The following is a 20,721-nucleotide window of genomic DNA, read 5'->3' on the forward strand; positions in this document are numbered from 1 at the left end:
ACAAGCATCCTTAACCACTAGGCCACCAAAATACTGTATATAATAATGGGATTCAGATTCACTTTTTGTACCAAAATTATCTTTAGTACATCAGTCAATCACTGCCCTCCATCCACTGTTACCGGTACGCCTGCTCTTTGATCCCTTATCTGCTTCACTCCGGGGTTTGATATCAAAAGGACACTCAGATCTTATTTCATCTGGGCTCAACTAGTTATCAAATCATATTTTCTCATTTCCTGGTGGCCTCTAACAGAGTTGATCAGCCTACTATCAGGGGCGTGCAGACCTTCCTTAAAACCAGCCTGTTGCACAACATTGAGCAACAATTATAAATATAGCTAATCATTTAAAAGATCACGCCATCAGCCTTTACTGGAACCACATTTGACTTGTTACACGCAAAAGGAGTCGAAGACGCTGAAGAAATATTGTTTCTCTAAAACCAGTCTTCGTCTCAGCCATCTGACGGTGGGTTAATGTGTTTTCACTGAGCTCCAAGCAGAGTTCAACCTACGCTCAGAGCCACATTTACAAATGGTTCTCAAATCTTATTTCAGCCACACTGGTTGGCTGTAACTGAGTTTGGCCATGGCAGAGATGGCTGCAGGACTTCCTGGAAAGAAGTAACTACAGAGGAACAGGTACTGCTCTAATCAATGAAACATGTTGGGTTTTTTTTTTTTTGCTCACATCAATAAAGCTCTTGACTACATAGCATTTCTTTCTTATAATAATAATAATAATAATAATAAACAGGGTATGCAACAGGATTTTTCTGCATTTTAAAAGGGAAAATGTTCCTAAATAATCGCTTATCTGGAAGTTTGTCATGTCTGTTTTTGACTCAATAATAAGTTGATAGTAAATGCTTTTGTAAAACATGTTGAGTCGCCTTCTGTATGAAATGCTTCAAATTAAATTGCCTTGCCTTATGGTACAAGTTAAAAATAAATAAATAAAAAAAAACTATTAAAAAAAGCAAACAAAAAAGGCTTTGGTTTGATTGTGAAGTGATGAAAAAGGAGTTCAGAAGATGCTTATTTACTGATTAAGAAACAACAAAATGAATTGGTACTTTAGCTCATACCTTAGGATTCCTTTAGCTTAACTAACAATCTGGTTCCTCAAAGAGTAACAAAACCATGAGGTTAAATTTTAATCTATGCTATGCTAACTAGCTACGCAATATTTACTATACCTCTATTCACAATTCTCCCAATACACGGCTATGTTTGAAGTGTCTTTATAACGTACGAGTCATACTAAGTCTGATGTCAAAATGAGTATGTAGTGCGTTCACATTAGATATAGTATGGAAAAATTAGAGTACACAAGAAATACCCAGATGTATACTATATTGGGACCCATGATGCATTGTGAGCAGAATGTAAAATGGTCCTGGGACAGGCTTCAAGCTAAAAATTAAACAACCTCTTTTCAAGACAAAAGCATCTCTTCTTGTCTTCCATTAGTTTTTTAACGCTTTTATAAAAACTGCTCTTGTTTTGAAGATAACAGGAAGTTTTGTTAGTAGCACAATGGCAGGTCTCCGAAATGTTGGCATAAAATGTGTTTCCGCGAGTTTTATGGATCAAATGAGCACATGTTGATATTCTACTTGGTCACTTTCTCACTTAAAATGAATCCAGACCTTTCAAAGGTGGAGAATCAACAGAGATATTTAGCCTCAGATTCAGGTTTTTGACGTAGGTTCGAAATGCATTTTGGAAAACTTCAACCTGATCCTCCTAACCATACTTCTAGTATGTAGTAGACAGTATATACTCATTGAGTTTGTAATGCGTAGCATGGAGTGCAATTTCGAACACAGCCCAACACTCAACAAAGATTGCAGAGGTGCTAGTTTTTATAGAAATTACGACTTTGAAATGTGTTTTACTTTGAAATGCTCTTATTTCCTGTTGGTTTTGTGTCGAGTCAATGGAGGCTAATGTTTGCTCACTCACACACAGAAGCTCCACAGATAACGGATGCTAACTTTAGCTGAGGACGCTAACTTTAGCTGCGTCCATCTGTGTGTGTTTGAAAGGGGTTTTGGCGGCGCCCGCGTCGTCTAATTAGGAGACTTTGCTCGTCTGCCAGTTGCTGTGTGTTGCTCTTCGCTCTCTTTCAGTGCTTGGCTGAATACTACTTCTTTCTCAACTTGTGGGAGAAAGGAATGGTTGGCAAAGCCAGTGGAAAATGTGTGCGCCAGATACGATGACGTATGCCTAGCAAAGAACAAAGCCACTTCCTGAAAAGCTTTTCATCTGATTGAGATAGCACACTTACAAAGAGCGCCTCATGTTCTCCAGACTCATTCTTTAAATGCAGGTCCAAGCTTCTCAGGCTCATTTTAATTCTGTGTGTGACTTACTTTATGAGACACTAATAAATTGTGCCAACTTTGCTATACTGGAAAAATGAACAGGTGTATAAAATATTGTTATTTCCTCAAAAACTTCCTTTATCACGCATCTTTTTCATGTTTTTCTTCTAGCAGACGTTTCCCCTACTCACACAGTTGTAATTCAGCCACACTTACACCACTTAATAGATTTAGTCAAACCACCCAACCTCAATTTACCCCATGGATTAGCACACTGTATGTAAATAGAGAACCACACTTAATTCCCATTCATGTGTCTATTCCTCCACCTGCATTTGCTCTCACTGAATAATGATTCACAGGCATTGGATTTGCAGGAGCTCGTTATTATCTAGAATCTTTATTATTATGACTTCCCCAGTCATTCTATAAATATTAGCTTGGTACAATTTCATTAATTTCACTTCGTTTCGAATGTGGCAAATTGAAATGCAGAAAATCTATATTTATTTTCCCTTAATAGTTCATTCAGAAGACAAAAACAAAGCTCACTTTTTTGATGAGAATGAATCATAGAGGCGGAAAACTTCCAAGTCCGAGTGTCACTTTCTTTCTCTCGTATTCCTGTTTGTGTCCCGGCACGATGATGACGACAACGATGGCACATAATGAAATGGACCAAATAAATCTGAGGCCGGCAGTCCTAAAAATGGGCTGAGAAGCAAAGGAAATAAGATGAATAAGATGACGTTTTATAATATCATGTGATATCTTATCAACCCTCTTAAAGCCACTGAAACCAATATTTTATTATCAGATATTGGTTTGAAAACAGATGTAAAAAGATTGAAATTACAGCTCAAAAGTTTGTTTTGATCTCCACTGTAAACATTCTCCGATAGACATTGTTGGAGAACTTTTTCACATTGCATTGTGGGATGTGGAGTCCCGTAAAAGTGTTTTTACTTTTTTCTCTGTGTGATTTCTCGCGTTTGCCCTTAAAAACTCTGCCAAAGTGACCTCCTGTCCCAACACATTTTCACAGACAAAAATGCAGTGAAACAATGGCGGATGTTTATTTTGGGGCTCACATGGAAAGATCTGAATCCAGCTGAAACTGAATGATGATATCATGGGAGCAACTGGGAACAAACTACAACAAAAATGGAGTCAAATGCGAATCACTGCCCTCCTTGTCTGGTGAAAAAAACAAGAAATCACAGTAAAAAAAGAAGTAAAAGTACTTCTATGCATCCATCTAAGGGACTCCACATCCCACAATGCAATGCATGAAACTTTTCTGTCAATATCTCAATAAGAAAGTGGAGACGAAAACAAACTTTGGTGGGGCAATTTCAAATTATTATTATTTTTTTTTTTTTCCTTCAGCAAATTATCTTTGTCTGTATCTAATTTCAAAAAACAGCGGCTTTAAGCTTGATCCTAGAATAAGATGTGGCTGCGTGAAATAAGTGTAAAAAATTGTACACGTGATAATGTATATATATATAGAGGCACACTTGTTTAGTTCTAAGCAAGCTTCATTGTGACACAATCTCCTCATTGCACAGATTTGATTTATTCTGACAGCAGACATGAGCTATTAATACACAAAGTTTTAGCATGTGAGTGTGTGAGGAAATGCACAAAATATAAATAGCGTAATGGTATCACACGAATTAAAAAAAAAAACACTCAAACATGGCTAAAAAGTTTTTACGCTTTCATGAGGTGGAATTTCAGATGTTTTGATATTGATATGTGTCACAAAACTGCTATAGAAACACTTTTTCCGCAATTACACGTACATGGTCATGTGACCACTTCTCTCTGAGAAAACATGATGTGTGGACAGAAGAGGAGACCCAGACATTTATTAGAATTATACTTACAAATTATTAGTGCCACGTTAGATGTGAAACAACCAAGGAATACAGAGTGTTATAAGGAGGTTTGGAGAGTCCGTCTTCCTGCGGCAAAGTCTCGCGGGATGAGATTTCACGGGAGTTAATGGAAATGCGTTCAAATTGCAATTATACTTTCTCGACATTTAGAAATATCACTATTATTTTGTGAAAATCTGTAATGGAAACCCAGCTGGAGACAGAGTTATTATATCTAAAACCGAATTTAAAAACAACACAAACCTCCCCCACTTAAAAATACACATTTTTTTAGCTCTCGGACAAATTTTCTGGATCGTTGGCTCCTTTTAGAAAAAGCACAACCAATGACGTCAGGGTCCGCCTGCAGCTTAAACAGCGACGGAAGCCATAATACTTCTAAAAGTGTTTTCATCGTCCTTTCCATTTTTGCCTCATGGTCAATTATGCTTCATAAAAACTCTGTCATGTGACCCTGAGTCTTTGTTAAGCGGGGTTGTTTGCTACGAGCTGACCAAACATTAATGCGCCGCGTCATTTCTTTATAGGTTGTGACATTTTGCAGTTCTCCGGCGAGGCTGCGAGTCATTGACATGTAGCACACATGGGACACGCAGTCAGCTGTAGCTGACAGACTGACACAGAAGTCTCTGTGGGACAAAGATAATTGATGGACTTCCATATGGGTTGGTTGGTGACTACAGTTTATCTGCTTCAATGATGTTTGATGTGAAAAAAAAGCAGCTTCTTGCCATTTGTTACACACTTGCTGTAAATATTGTCCAGGGAGAAAACGCTCTGTCCGAGCCTGATATTTAAAGGAAATTATGGAAAGGCAACAGGGATTTATTTAAACACTTGTTATGCGGAAAATATGCACGACCCAATGAGATGCTGAGCTGACTTCATGAGCCTTCCCTCAAGTGAAAGTAGGAGAGATAATTATCATGAGAAAAAACTTTGCATTATTACACTCAAGGGAATATTAGAGATCTTTTCACTCCACTGAAGAAAAATCAGACACTTGGAATAATATTAAACCTCTGCAGGGACTACAATTTTATGTGAACACAAACTTTTTTTTAACTATTTAAAATCAGGCGCCAACACAACACGAAAAAACCTCACATGCTTGATTTGCTTACACACTGTTCCTACGGATATTAATAACTGAATGTATTCAGTTATTAATTTCAAATTTTGCTTAAAATCTCATTCTGTCATCACGGCTACAAGGGATTTTGAGTAAAATGAAATGGAAATAGCTAGATGACACAAAATAAACCCCTTATATACATGTTTTGGGACAATATCACGCATTTCTATTTTATTTTTACCCGAAAATGAGTCGCTGGGTGTCTAGCTTTGTAGCTAACGAACATTCTTGCGGCATCATCTTGTGAGATTTTGGCGTCAACATTCAGATTTGGCAAATTGTCTCAACTAAAGCATTTAAAAATGTAAAATGAATAACAGTAGTTGCCTTTATTAACCATATTTGGGATGTTTGGTATGATTTCAAGAAGTTTACTAGGTAAACACGGAAAGATGATGAAATGAAAATAGTTAAATTCTGATAAAGAATTTGTTAAATGGAAGATCAGTGTCCCCTAGACTAAAAAAAGCCAGTCACAGAAACTACAGTATATTTTAGTTTAGCTTCAAAACACACACTATATCAAACAATCCAAGTATTGACACAAGCTACAAGCGAGCAAAGTGTGCGTGTGTATTTCAAGCTATTGCTCCACACACACACACACACATACATGAGCGAGCGTGGCCTTGTTTGTCAGTGTCACTCGCCCACATCGCTTTATAAGGAGAGGAAACAGTTTTATCAGTGACAGTAAACTAAACTGTAAAAGTCCTGCTTGACATTAGTCCACCTGCTTATCTCCACACTATTATTATGCATCCATAGAATATACTCAGGAGTGTCTGCACTGCATTGGGTTTTCACAGGTTCACTGGAGTGGCAAACAATTCCCCATGTGGTAATCATACCTATAATAATGACATTAATCATCATTATGCGTTTAGTGAGAAAAGCTTAGGAGTTTTACACTTGTTCTTCTCCCCAGAGAAAGAGAAAACACTAGAAATCACAGAGAGAGAGAGAGAGAGAGAGAAAACAGCCAAACTATTACTATGTTACTCGCCTCAACAGTCACATGTCAGTTCGCCAAAGCAAAATAAAGCTGGATTTCATTAAAGTGCAGCACGGATTGGATGCAATCTAAATTTAGCAGCCAGAAGCTAAATGACGCAAACACTAATGTGTAGCAGAAAGACACTAAAAAGTCATTTAAACAACTCTAAAGAACCAAAGAGGAAGTAAAGATGTTCTCGACCAGTGTTTCTCAAATGGGGGTACGTGTACCCATAGGGGTACGCGATGGCACTACTTTAGAGAAAAAGAGAGACAAAGTAGAAAATTAACAAATAAAGTGTCAGACTTGGTCCCATCCCAGGCGTGAGATAAGATTAAAAACTATAGAATTATTAATTATTTTCAGGAGCCACTAAATCAATGTTTTTCAATCTTGGGATCGGGACTCCATGTGTGGTCGCCTGGAGTTTAAATGGTGTTGCCTGAAATTTCTGAAAAATGTAAATAGATTTTTGAAATTTTGTAATTACTTTTATTTTCTTTATTTTTTTTAAATTAAAACAACCCACAATCTTTAACAACTGTGTTTCTATACTTTCACTTTTGTGAATCTAGTAATCTACTAAAATGCAGTAAAATGAATAAATAAATAAATCTGAGCTCAAACACGATCGAAACCTAATTCTAGAAAAAAATGTCTTTGTGTCGCCAAAAATTCTTGATATTAAAATGGGGTCACAACCCAAAAAAGGTTGGGAACCACTGCACTAAATACTGTTTCTTTCAACTTATTTACAAAATGAGATTGTTTAAAATGTGTGTTACCACTCATTAATTCCATCATTAGGATCTATAGTTGTTTTGAAATAGTTTTATAAGCAAAACATAGTTGGATAAGGGGGTACTTGAATTCAGAAATAAGAGAAATAAGTACTTGAGCCAAAAATGTTTGAGAACCACTGTTCTAAGACCAAATGAAAGCATGCGTTCTGAGGCTTATTTTATACTTTAATAAGATTTTTTCATAAACATAAAACCATTTATGTTTATTGAGCAAATGTTTTGTTTTTGCTCATCCCCAACGGTAATCATGAGTCTCTATTTGAAATCATGATCATAAACAGATGCTTGTTTAGTACTTGTTATATCATTTGAATGGGATTTTCTGTGATCGCAGAGAAAGTGGACAGGAAATGCAAAATGTACCCACTGAAATGAAAAAATACCATCCAAACTTGTTTTTTTAAATGGTTATTTGTATAAAATCAGGCCAACCAATGCGACACTGAAGTACCTCACATGCATGTTTTGGGACAATATCACGCATTTGCATTCTAATTTCCCCTGGGAAACTGGTGAGGGAATGTCTCGCAAGTGCGGCAAATTAATTTCAACTCGTAATCTCGTTCAAAAATCTTAGGCTACGTAATCACGGCTGAGGGGGATTTCGTGCGAAATGAAATGCAAACAGCTTTATGACACAGACTTGCCCTCACTGACACGTTTATGGAGCACATCACGCATTTAGATGCTAATTATCCCTAGAAAACTGAGTGTCTGGCATTCGTAAGTCATCTGAAGCACATAAATATAAAGTTACTAACAGCAGAAAACCCCTGTTTAGCATGTTTGGTTTAATAGCATTCACTGTATCAGTGGTTCTCACACTTTATGCTTATAAAACTATTCAAAAAACACTATAGAGCATAATGATGGAATTAATGAGTGGTAACACACATTTTAAATAACCATATATTGTAAAAAAGTGGAAATAAACAGTATTTAGCGCAGTGGTTCCCAAGCTTTTTTGGATTGTGACCTAATTTTGATAAAGAGTTTCTGGCAACCCCAAATCATCATGTTTGAGCTCAGATTTATTTATTTTATTTTATTTTTTTACTGCATTTTAGTTCAACTAGATTTATATTTCACATAGGGAAATTATAGACATACAGCTGTTTAAGATTGTGTGAATAATAATAAAATATGTGGGACCAACACTGATACTTTTTTGTTAATTTGCCATTTTGTCTCTCCCAAGTGCCCCCAGTAATGCCATTGCGTACCCCCATTGAGAGATAGTGCTGCAAAAATCATAACCGCACACTTCAAAAATATCTCTAGCCTTTGTTATGTTCTTTTCCGTCACACGTCCTCCTCCTCTAACCCCGTCTGAACTCACAGCAGATCCTCAAAGTGTCAAGCTGCACTGTCAGCAACACACTAGTGTACGCCAGTGGATTCTCTCACACACACACGCGCACACACGCGCACTTTGGCCTTTGATATCAGATCAGGCAGCTCGATCTGTCATTGAGGTCAATATCGTGCAATATCTCGATCGAGTGTTTGCTGACACCGTAACATGCCATGTTGCCAGCAGTGACACTGTGGCATCCTGAATGTGTGTGTTCTGGCTTCATAAATGTGTGTGTAGTAGTGAATTTTATTAACCCAATGTTTACTGGCATGTTCTGCTGTGAAATCACGTTTTAGATCTGTGTTTTGGGTGCTGAGTGCTAAGTTTTTATGACTTAAAAACACTTCCACAGCGAAGATACTGAAAATCTACTTTTTACATTCATAAAAAATGCCTATTGTTGCCAGAAGAAATATCTAGATTAAAAGATGCGCTAAAAGAAATATTTTTTCTGATTAGATCACGATTTTGGTTGCCACGATTAAATAAATCTGATCTTCTGCAATATTTACATTTTAAATATGGGCTCTGCACAAAAGAATTTATTTCGTACATTTGAAATTTTTGGGTAATTTTTTTCAAGTACAATTCTTATTTAAAACTGCAATTTGCACTGTAAACTATACATATATTGTTGGTTTAAAAGTAATAAAAACAGATTTAACATATTTTCCCCCCAACATGATAAATAATTTTTAATATTATAACATGATTAGAACCGTGATTACAATATTGATCAAAATAATCATGATTATCATTTTGACCATAATAATGCAGCCTTACCTGTGTCTTTAAACACAATCCTTTATAGTAATCTTTTAAGAACTCTATCAAACGACAGGCAGGAAATTAATTTTAACGATAACACATTCATATATGCAACAAGCACAGTTTTAATCCTTTCATATTATAATTCACACATTTAATAAATGCAATATCACTGGGGAATTACATTTTCTGATTGAGATCACAATTACAAATACCTGCGTGATCACTCTATAATATTCATATTATTCTGGCCATGAAGTGCATAATTTATTTATTAGATTTTTTTTTTTACATATAATTTAAACTCACTATATGTCAAAATAAGAACGAGATTTTATTTATCATCAAACTGAGCGAGAATGATGCATATTTCTTTCTTTATATACCCTCATGTTCAAGAAAACTCACCCCATCTTATGAACAGTGTACACATAAGAATTGCTCAGCTTTTGCATTACTATTGACAAGATATGAAAAGCTTTTACTGATATATATAAAACCATCTTCATTGTTATTGTTGATATTTTATAGTGTATTAATTATACATCTGTTTTTATTTTTCCATTGTGATGAGATCCTGTTTATTTCCCTCTGCAGCATAGCTCTCGTAATATATATATATATATATATATACACATAGTGTTTTTATGATATGCATAAATAATGTAATATTGTATGATGATATAATCTATGCAAAACAATTTAAATAAAGTTTGGTGATGACGTAACACAAGCCAGTACGTCTACACCCCGGATGTAAAACTTTAAAGTTATTACGTAACAAATGCAAGAAATCAATATATATTTAATGAATAAATTAAATTATAAACCCAAGTTTGCATTTCAACTGTTCACCCATCTTTAAAATTTAAAGTGAAATAGTGAAATGACATTTCATGGCGATTAAATGACACATTTTATTGCGTTTATATTTATATTTACTCTATCGAAACTGCCCGTTTAGAACTATAAAAAGCCATTACTCTTTTCATTTTCACCTTTAGCTTGTGTTTAAAGACCTTTATCTTAATCACAACGGTCAAAAGTGAGCTCACCGTTTCAGCAACTTTACTCTTTATCCAGCCTTTAACGCTCCGTTTGACGCAGTTTGGGGTGCTAACAATTAGCTTAGCATACAGGTGTAACGGATTAGTTGGATTAGTTAGGATTTGGTGACTTCATGGATGCGCTTAGCCATTTTTTAATGTTTTTTTTTTTTTTTTTTTTTAATATACTTTATCTGTTCTTTTTATGTTATACTATAGATTTGTAAACTTGCAATTTGTTAAAAAAAAATACTATATATATATTGTAAATATATGTATATATTTTTTACATATACATTTTACATATGTGTCATTTTATTTACGTTTTCTATAATGAAACATTTAAAAGTTAAATTCACCAACTAAAAAAAAAAACCTGTCTCAAATTAAGTGCAGGCTATATAATACATTCAGCTGCTAAGGTTTTACTCATCTTGTAAAGAATTAGGATGAGTTTTTCTTAATTTGTGTGAAACTATCTGCTCTGATATTATTGAATATTAGATTAGACATACCAGTGAGCTAAATTTTATTCAAAATACATCAAAAATGAGGAAAAAACTACATTTTACAGTCATGTTTTTACACAAATACAAAAGGAGGTAGAGCAGGTTTAGTTCCATCACAAGCATGTGCACAGTGAGTGAGTCTTCGAGCCTGAGTAAAGACCACAGCGCTCTGATATGACCTGGATCGGATAACATTTGTGTTTCACGGCTTTAAGCGGTTTACATAGTGGAGCAGAAATGATGTGAATTGGCAGCACTGTGCTGGGAGCAGCTGGCTGATAAGACTTTCCCTTGTTGTGCTGATAAAAAGCCTGCTCACTATTTAACCCAGGGGTCATCTTCACTGTGCGGGGAGGGTTTTTTTTTTTTTTTTTTTAAATTCACGTCATAAAAACCCATTTAATCAGCTATTTATAAAAATTAATTTAGTTCGAATCCAAAGACTTTACAGGAGGAAAAGGTAAATATAAACATTGCAATTATCCCATTTGTATTGGAAAAAAATAATATGTTGATAATTCCAACAAGTTCATTTTGTCTTCTTTTTTTAAATATATGTTCAAGTTTTGTTTATTCAGACAAGTTTCTTTCAGGAAATTTTATTTCCTGACGTGTTTCGACTGTCAACTGCCAGTCTTCCTCAGATGTGATTGCTTTGATGGCCCAGAAATTGCTCATAAGGAGACATGAAAGCCATCAAAAGATGCTTTGATGGCTTTCCTCATGAGAGAACTCGTCGGGGAACAACAAAGCAAACCTTCCTTCCTAAATGAAACTTTAACATAAAAAACAAGTTTGGTTATAATTGAAAAACAGGTTGGAATTAGTCCAGGATTTAGGTGAGATTAGGCTCAGCAAACACATACAAAGCAGATTTACACTGTAATAACTTTGTAGGGCATATTAGGTCAATATGTTTAACAGTAGTAGGTTTGGCTTAAGTGTGCAAGAAGTCTCCGTCTCCAGCAGCACAGACTCGTACTAGCAACCACTCAAAAAAACAAAACAAAAAAAAAAAAAAACACGCACACTCAATAAGAGGACAGAACACACTGGTGGGACCTGACTCGAGCGCATTTTATTGAATGTTTATAACTGTTAAAAACATGTATAAAATTGGTCCTGTTTCAGAAACAAGGCACGCATAGTCATGTCATTGTTCAGTGTTCATGTCATCATTAGCATATTATCATGTATCAACATCAGCACGTTCATCTCAGTATTGGATAGTAGTATCAAGCATTCCCTAATATAAAAACACGTTCCAATTTTCTTTTCTTTTTTGTTTTTTTTTTTTCTTTCCACAGAGGCTAAAATTTTATTCCGAGCAGCAAGACAATATTCATGCAAAGACGGGAGTAGTGGTGGAGGACGAGGAGAAGACGTGAGTCGACGGGACTGATGGGTCTTTAATAGTAAGTCTCCCGTTCCACCCAGCCTGGACGCGCAGGGACAGAAAACAAACGCAGCAGGTTTAGAGGCTGAAGAAGTTATGAAATGACGAGTATGAGAAGGAAGGACTTACCTCCGGGGCTGCGTCTGAGGATCAGCTTACGGATTTCATCATAGATAAAGATGAGCAGAGAGTAGGGGAACGCACAGAACCACCAGTTGGGCCTGGAAAAAAAAAAAAGAGAAGAAATGACTCGTAGCTGGAAGAAAACAAGTTCAGATAAACTATGGCTGGGCCCACGGAACGTCTCTGCGCCGAAAAGCACATTCAGTACCACGTTTTTGAGAATTCAGTAAAATGATGACTTGGTTCCACAGAGCAAAAAAAAGTTCTCCGAGAGGCTCTTGACATCCGCTCATAGAATATCCACGTCAAATTACAGCCCGATTCAACGAGCATTAACGGAGGAGTAGTCATTTGAAAAAAGAGGCGACATATATTTGTATGTGTCAATTATTTGGTACCACCATTTGCAATATTTGACTCATTAATAAATAAGAAAATGACTTAAATGGCAATTGACAAAAAAAAAAGGGGTGGGCCCTTGGGGCCCCTAATCAAATCGTGCAAGGCATAATCATAATCTACGTTGAATTACCTTTTAAACTATATATCACACAACTACGTTCCCATAAATTTGGAAATGACCGGAAACGGGCGGGTGGGTCCCCGGGCCCCATTTAAAAAAAAAAAAAAAAAAAAAAAAGGGCTCCGAGCGTCTTATACTCATTCATACCAAAAAGAAAAATCTGTGGATGAGAATTACGTAAATACTCACTTGAGAGGATACATTCTGAGGGCGACGTCCATGCCAGGGCAGTACGAGAGGAAGGCAGCCAGGGCGGTTTCCTCAAACAACCCAAAGATCAGAATCTTGTTCCTGACGCAGACAAAAAACATCAAGTTCAGACCAAAATTCTGAGTTTCCAACACTTGGGAGTATCTTAAAGCTGCTAGAAACTTAGTGTAGGGCCTCACTAGGGTTCCCACACTTTACACAATTATTATTTTTTTATTTTTCCAGAATTTTGGAAAAATTGTACCAAATTTCCATGACTTACTTTTTTTGCATTTCCTGGTTTTTAGCATACGCCAGCTGAAGTATGCAGCACTTTAACTTTAAGATAACACTTAACATTTTTTAAACATAATAACGGAATATTTAATTCCATAACCTTTCCAGGAATTTCATGACCGTGGTGACCCCGCCTCACTGATCAATAAATCCAAGATAATTTGCTTGAATAAAAAGATGTAAACGGCTGAAATTGCCACAAAAAAGTTGGTTTTTAATCTCTCTCAATAGCTGCGTTTGAATTACCCTTGGAAATGCGCAAAATCTAAATAGCACAAAAAAAAAAAACAAAAAAAAAAATAGGTAATGGAAACACCTGAATTTCAAAAGCACTAAAATGTCGCTAAAAAGTTTTTACGCTTTCATGGGGAGATTTTTCAGTTGTTTTGATATTGAAACGTGTCGCAAGAGCGTTATGGAAACACTCTCTCCGTGATTACACATCAAAGGACGTGATGTACCTGGTCACATGACCACTTCTCTCTGAGAAAACACGGCGCAGTACGTGTGGACAGAAGAAGAGACTGATATATTTCTTAGTAAAAATCGTTACTGCCACATTAGACGTGAAACAACAAAGGAATACGGTGCGTTATAAGGAGGTTTGGAGCATCCATCTTCCTGCATCGAAGTCTCGCGGGATTTCACGAGAGAGTTACGAGGCTCCTGCCCAAAACAACCTTCAATGGAAACGCGTTCAATGAGCAAACATACTTTGCTGAAATTTTAAAATATCACAAAAAACTGGAATAGAAACAGCTATTGATTGATGTTGTCAAAAAAGTTCAGCGCACTGCATTGTGGGATGTGGAGTCCCTTGGACGGATACTGTTTTTTACTTCATTCTTACTGTGATTTCTTGCGTTTCTTCACCAGAGAAAGAGGTCAGTGATTCACTCCATTTTTGTTTTCGTTTGCTCCCACGAGATATTCAATTTTGGCTAAAATTTTAAAAATCTGCCATTGTTTTACCACGACTTCCAGTTCATGAAAACAGGAATGTGTTGGGAAGTCACTGACACAGTTTTGTGTGTACAAATCATGGTAAGAATTAAGTAAAAACTGAAAATAGTAATATTGAAATTATAAGTTAACTTAAAGCAAAACCTAAGGAACTCCACATCCCACAATACAATGCAGAAAAGCGAGTGTTTACAGTGGAGATCAAAACAAGCATTCGAGAGGCAATTTCAACCTTTCATATCTTTTTTAAATGTATTGATTAGTGAAGCCTCTACTGAGTCTGGATCTGATCAAATCACATCTTTTACTCACTTCATGCCCTGTTGGAAGACAGAGTTCCTCCTGGTCTTACAGATGATCAGATCAGCCCACTGCACGATCACGATGCTGACGAAAAACGCTGTGTGGCAGGTGAACTCCACGATCTTCCTCTGCTCGTAAGTCTGACAGTGGCAGGAAAGAAGGATGTCAGCGTGGGGCTAAAACATCTCCAACAGGAGGATTTCAACCCTGAATGTACTGACCCACTGCTGTCCATAGCTGTCCTCCAGGTCGTTGATATATTTATTATCCCAGTTCACTCTGATGCCGAGCAGCGTGTAGGGCAGGAAGCCGTTTTCAGCCAGGATCACAAAGTAGGTGAAGAATCCAGCCAGAGCCTGGATCATACCTGTAGAACCAAACCAAAAGGTTCAATCAGTGTTTAGAACAGATGTTCTTAACCTTTTTCTGGTCCTGACCCCGTTTTTATATCAGCGTTCTGGTGAAATGTTGTCTTTTTTGATCATGTTTGTTTTACAAATACAGAGTAGCCAGTATCAGTGCACAAAGTGACAATATAACCAGCTCAGATATGGATATACTGCATTTTATTTTAAGTAAAAGTATAGAATACAGTTGTCTGAGATTGTGTGTGGTGTTTTCATTTTAAAATTATTATTTAAGCTCTTTGAGCATTCTGCCTCTTCTTGCACTGTATATTTTTTCTGTGATATGTATTTTTTTTGTTGTGCAAAATAGATGAATATAATTAATTTAAAAAAAAAAATTAAACCTAAAAAAAAAAAAAAAACTTTCAAATTTTTTTAATTAATAAAATGTATTTTTTTATTTTAAATTGTATTGTCTTTTATTAAAAAAATTAAAAAACAAAAACTATATTTTTTAATTATCATTAATATTCTTTTAATTAATTTTTTTTTTTAAAAATTCAAAAAAATATAATCTTGATCAGTTTTTTTCATTTTATTATTACGAGACATTTTAGGCGACCCAATTTTATTTCCAGGCGACCCCAAGGTTGAAAAACCCTGATTTAGAAGTGGAAAGAATAAATAGCTGCAGAAAATTTGCCAATTTGAGCTGAAAGCTAAAGTGTGAAATCTTATTTCTTGTTTTAATTGAGCCGATCAATGAACTGACTAATAAGATTAGCTAATTTAAGGAGAATTACAGGCTTAGTAAACATTTAAACACTGATTCTGTGAATATATGAATGACACCCAGTTTGTTTTTTGGGGGATTTTTTGAAACTACTGTTGCAAAGGTTGATTTTCGACCCTTTTCTGGTCGTTATATCTGCTAAGAAAAGGTCAGACCTATTTCTGTCTCCATCACCAAAGAGTCAAACACACTCCAGCTCTTTATCATCAGGGGCCTATTTATGGGCCTCGTTATCCATTCAGATACTGAAGGTGTGTCTTTACCGATTTGTCCGTACGCGATGCTGATCAGCCTCTCGTTCACCAGCTTGTCTGTTTTGGGGTTTCGGGGTTGTCTCTTCATGATGTCGCTTTCAGCTGCTTCGTAAGCCAGGGAGATGGCGGGGACCTAGGACAGGACACGCATCAACAATCAAACACTAGAGCTCAATGGTTCCCAAACATTTTTAGGTTGTGACCCCATTTTGATATCAAACATTTCTGGTGACCCCACAGATACTTTTATCTTCTTAAATTAGTTTTAGATCGTGGAAGACACGTGTCAAACTCAAGGTCCGGGGCCAAATCCAGGCCTTTAGAGCATCTAATTCGATAAAAATGACAAAAAAAAAAACAAAACAAAAAAAAAAAAACATGTATTATTGTGTAAATTACAAAATAATTCAGTTGCCCCTTCAAATACACATGGATACAAATTTCCCAGGCTTGTATCACATGATTCCAGTCAAAAACAGCCAAAATCCTGCAAATGTCTTCAAATTAAATAACAATTGATCAATGAAATGTAAGTGAATTTAAGTTCACTTAATGCTCTGATATTGTCAGTCTCTTATGTACGTTATAAGTCATTTATACCTGGAAGTGCAAACTAAGGCAAATTAATGTTGAAATTGTTTTTTTTCCCTGCCTAAAGTCTCTGTACATATGTATGTATAATATATGCATATATGTTTTAATTGTGTATTTCCTTTTTGATTTTTTATTAATATTTTTGTTCAATATATCCATTGTCTTTTGACAATGATTTTTGTGTTCTTTGGTTATGTATTATTTTTACTCATAACAAAGATTAATTGTGCATTTTGTCACTTGATTTTATTCTATCAAGTATTAATTTGTTTATTTCAAATTGTATGTGTTCATTGAAACGGGTGGAACTCTAATACAAGCACCTTTCATTTTCATTTTTCTCTAACCTCGTTTACACATTCATAAATTATATTAATTTATGGCATAATTGTGACCATCACCACCTCTCCCTAAACCTAAATAAAGGGATAATAATATAAAAAGAGAGGGCAGTGTTACACCTAGGTGAGGGGGAAGGGAACATGGAAGGGGGAGTCAGGGTGGGACAATGGAAGGGGTCGACTGTTTTTGTTTTTAACGTGTGCTAAATAAATGGGAAAAAGTTGTGACAGCTCAGTTATTTTTTATAGTGCATTTGATTCTAAATAGATGTACATATTTGAGAAGTATAGGATACAGTTAAGATTGTGTGCTCTTTTAAATGTAAATGATATATTTTTAATCAGTAATTTATTTATTTTTATTAATTACTGGACATTTCAGGCGACCACATGGTTGAAAAACACTGCTATAGCTGCTTATACACATTGTGAGTTTCTATTGAATCCATCGTTACCATGTCAGTTCCCAGGTCGATGCAGAGGATGGTGACGGTTCCCAGGGGCAGAGGGATGTTAGCGCAGATGAAGAGGAGGAAGGGCGTGATCTCAGGGATGTTACTGGTCAGAGTGTAAGCGATAGACTTCTTCAAGTTATCAAAAATCAGACGACCTGATGAGACAAAGCGTTTATCAGTAACAGACTATTCATCGTGAGATAGTGCGATCCGTTACCTTCTTCCACTCCAGTAACGATGGAGGCAAAGTTGTCGTCCAGTAGAATCATGTCAGCGGCCTGCTTGGAGACGTCTGATCCTGCGATGCCCATAGCGACGCCGATGTCGGCCTTTTTCAGAGCAGGAGAGTCGTTAACACCGTCGCCTGTTACAGCTACAATGGCTCCCTGCAGGATATAAATTAAAAAAAAAAAAAAAAAAAAACTGTTTATCTACGTACAGTATGATTGACATCTTTATTATCCAAGTGTACAGTGTGATGCATTAATGTCTTGTTTAGAGTAAAGGACGCCTAAGCTTTTCACATGGTTTGACATAAGATCACAGCACTATGCAAGTGGACATTTTTACGCATATTTACAAACTTTAATTTGCATGAAAATACATAAAAGGACAACAAAAAATATACACAAAAATAACTGAAATTTTAAAAACAGCAAAATCAAACAAAATGATAAGTATACACAAAAATAACAAAAAAATATACAAAACAAAAATATACAAAACAACAAAAATATACAAAGCAACAAAAATACAAGAAAACAATAAATATACACAAAAATAACAAAAAAAATATAAAACAAAAAACTAAATTTTAAGTATGCACAAAAATAAACAAATGTACAAACTACAAAACTGAAAAATTTACAAAAATGTCAAGTATCCACAAAAAAACTGAAAAATGTACAATGTCATAAAAAACACAGGTATTCACAAAAATAACTTAAAAACATACTCAAAATATTGACTCCAAAAAATACACTAATTTACAGAAAAATACACAAAAGGACAACAAACTTCCAGTTGAAATACATACATTACAGCCTATGTCAAGGTGAGCATAATAATTTTCTCATCTTTGAATATTTTAATTAGTTACTTTAACACCTAGAAGCATTAAATTATGTTGCGTTTTCTTTTTTTCAGCAACCAGTATAAAAAAAGCGATAACATACTTGGCTGCTAGAAACTCGGCTCTCACGTTACATTTGGACATTGTGACGTATTAGGTGCAGCAGTCGGCGGTGAATAGTTTACAGTTGGATGCAAAACCGTTTTACCCATTAGATCCTAGATTTAATCTAACCGTATTCGTGCACAGACCCAAAAAGGATGATCTCAGAAGTGCTGCAGCCCCCATCCCTCTCTTTTACAGCACATTTTTTTCCAGATCACAAACTAGCGTTTTGCTTATTAACTCTGTGCTTCACCATGTACGCGTACGTCACTTCCAGCCTTCGCTTTAGTTAGAAATGGCCGCCTCCGGGCGCTGACTGTTGCCTGGCAACGGGCTGAGATTCTGATTTTGTGTTAAGTAATAAAGGCATGCGGTAAGTTTGACGTAAACATCTCAGGAGAGTTTGGTTGACTTAACAGATTTTTTTTTTTTTTTTCACGAGTTGCTTAATAACCTCAAACTCTTTTTTTTTTAATATTCAGGTTTGAGGTCTATTGACATTTTGTGCAGATGGAGGAAATAAATAACTATTTCTATAGGTATTTCATTTATTTATTATCCTTCCCCCACAGATTTTGACCTTGGGGACTCACCCATATACAGAATCATGAGAATAACTGAAAGCCAATGTTGCATAATGACTCAATCAGTCCAAAAAACCCCCTCTGAATTAATAAATAGAGCATATTGCACTGAAACGTGTTTGCTCTGCTTAGCGAACCACTGATAACTATTCATGTGATGGTGAGCTCACAGCTTGATGGATGCTGCACTTGATTGTTCTGCCAACTTAATCATCAAACCAAAAGCGATCCTCATAAATAATCATGAGGGATTTGAGTTATTCTCTCATACGTTTAGAAAGAAGGTCCCGACACATGCTGCGTTTGCAAAACTGTAAAACAGGAGTTATAAATAGCATGGCAACAGGGAGATTTTTTACCAAGGACGCCCTAAACAAAGAAAAAGAAGAAATAAAATAAGTGTCCACCTGTCGTTGGCAGCCCTCCACAATGATCAGCTTCTGCTGTGGGGAGGTCCTGGCAAACACAATCTCCGTGTGGTACTTTAAGATGTCATCCAGCTGCTCACAGGCCAGATCTTTCAGGTCACCACCGTGCACCACGCAGGCCTTGGCATCCCTGGAGAAAACAAGCATAAAAACACACTCACTTCTCCAGGATTTCACCTTTCACAGAAATTATTCCTCAGGGTTCTCAGTTTTTATTACCTTGGGTTGACTTCGTTGATGGGGATATTTAAACGTGCAGCGATGTCCTCAACAGTCTCGTTGCCCTCAGAGATGATGCCCACACCTTTAGCGATGGCCTTGGCTGTGATTGGATGATCACCTGTCACCATGATGACCTAGGAGGACAAAGATTTCCTGTTCAGATCATCATTATTATCAGTTTTTCTTTCTTAGTTGTTGTTGATCACTTTGCGACAGCTATGCATGTTTTAATCTTTCGCAAAAGACAAAATACATGATCATTTATTGCTTATTTGTAAACATTACCAGCCCTTCCCAAGGCACAGTTTGCTAAACTTTATGAGAGGGTAAGAAAACAAGGGAGGGGGATTTAATGGAGACATTTTGGTTGTGCTGAAAATATTTAAGATGTGCTGTTTTTTGAAAAATGGGACATTTTTTTAAATATATATATATATATATATATATATATATATATATAAAAAACACACACAAATAAATAAAGAAGTTAAAGATTGTAGCCAGAGGGCTAATTTCCATCCCCTGTCCCATTAGCAGGTTGGTGTAAACATAAACAAAACTTAAGTAATGGAATAAAAGGAGGATAATAAAAAGACAGGTAACATACAACAATCGTGAACAATCTACATGACATATAGTGCAGAGATAAAAGATAGATTTAGAAATGTGGGGACCATGACAACAATACATTGTTTATTGTAAAGTGCTCAAGTGCTAATTGAAAGTCAGTGATGCTTAAATGGAAAATGCTAAAGTGCGTGGTGCTAAAGCGCGTGGGGCTAAAGCGCGTGGGGCTAAAGCGCATGGGGCTAAAGTGAATGGGGCTAGCTGCCTGAAGGCTAAGCTCCTCACTATATTGCACATTTCCAGAATATTGTACA

General features: G+C 36.0%; 1 protein-coding gene and 1 long non-coding RNA gene across 5 annotated transcripts in view; both read right to left on the reverse strand.

Annotated features, from left to right (window-relative positions):
* The window catches only part of LOC114477617 (uncharacterized), a 158,899-nt gene extending 148,463 nt beyond the window's left edge, over positions 1-10,436 (reverse strand). For both annotated transcript variants that reach the window (XR_003675738.1, XR_003675735.1), the window contains exons 1-2: positions 10,352-10,436; positions 2,885-3,046 (exon numbers count right to left, since the gene is read on the reverse strand). This is a non-coding gene — a long non-coding RNA (uncharacterized LOC114477617). The remainder of the gene's footprint in view (positions 1-2,884; positions 3,047-10,351) is intronic.
* Positions 10,437-11,907: 1,471 nt separating this feature from the next.
* Positions 11,908-20,721, reverse strand: part of LOC114477187 (sodium/potassium-transporting ATPase subunit alpha-1) — a 36,513-nt gene continuing 27,699 nt past the window's right edge. For all 3 annotated transcript variants that reach the window (XM_028469379.1, XM_028469371.1, XM_028469361.1), the window contains exons 14-23: positions 19,838-19,974; positions 19,598-19,748; positions 17,647-17,815; positions 17,430-17,584; positions 16,049-16,172; positions 14,867-15,012; positions 14,655-14,785; positions 13,083-13,184; positions 12,377-12,468; positions 11,908-12,289 (exon numbers count right to left, since the gene is read on the reverse strand). In XM_028469379.1, coding sequence (XP_028325180.1) covers positions 12,261-12,289; positions 12,377-12,468; positions 13,083-13,184; positions 14,655-14,785; positions 14,867-15,012; positions 16,049-16,172; positions 17,430-17,584; positions 17,647-17,815; positions 19,598-19,748; positions 19,838-19,974 — 1,236 coding nt within the window. In that variant the 3' untranslated portion in view covers positions 11,908-12,260. The remainder of the gene's footprint in view (positions 12,290-12,376; positions 12,469-13,082; positions 13,185-14,654; positions 14,786-14,866; positions 15,013-16,048; positions 16,173-17,429; positions 17,585-17,646; positions 17,816-19,597; positions 19,749-19,837; positions 19,975-20,721) is intronic.

This window comes from Gouania willdenowi, chromosome 2 (genome assembly GCF_900634775.1).
Source record: "Gouania willdenowi chromosome 2, fGouWil2.1, whole genome shotgun sequence".
Classification (NCBI taxonomy): domain Eukaryota; kingdom Metazoa; phylum Chordata; class Actinopteri; order Blenniiformes; family Gobiesocidae; genus Gouania; species Gouania willdenowi.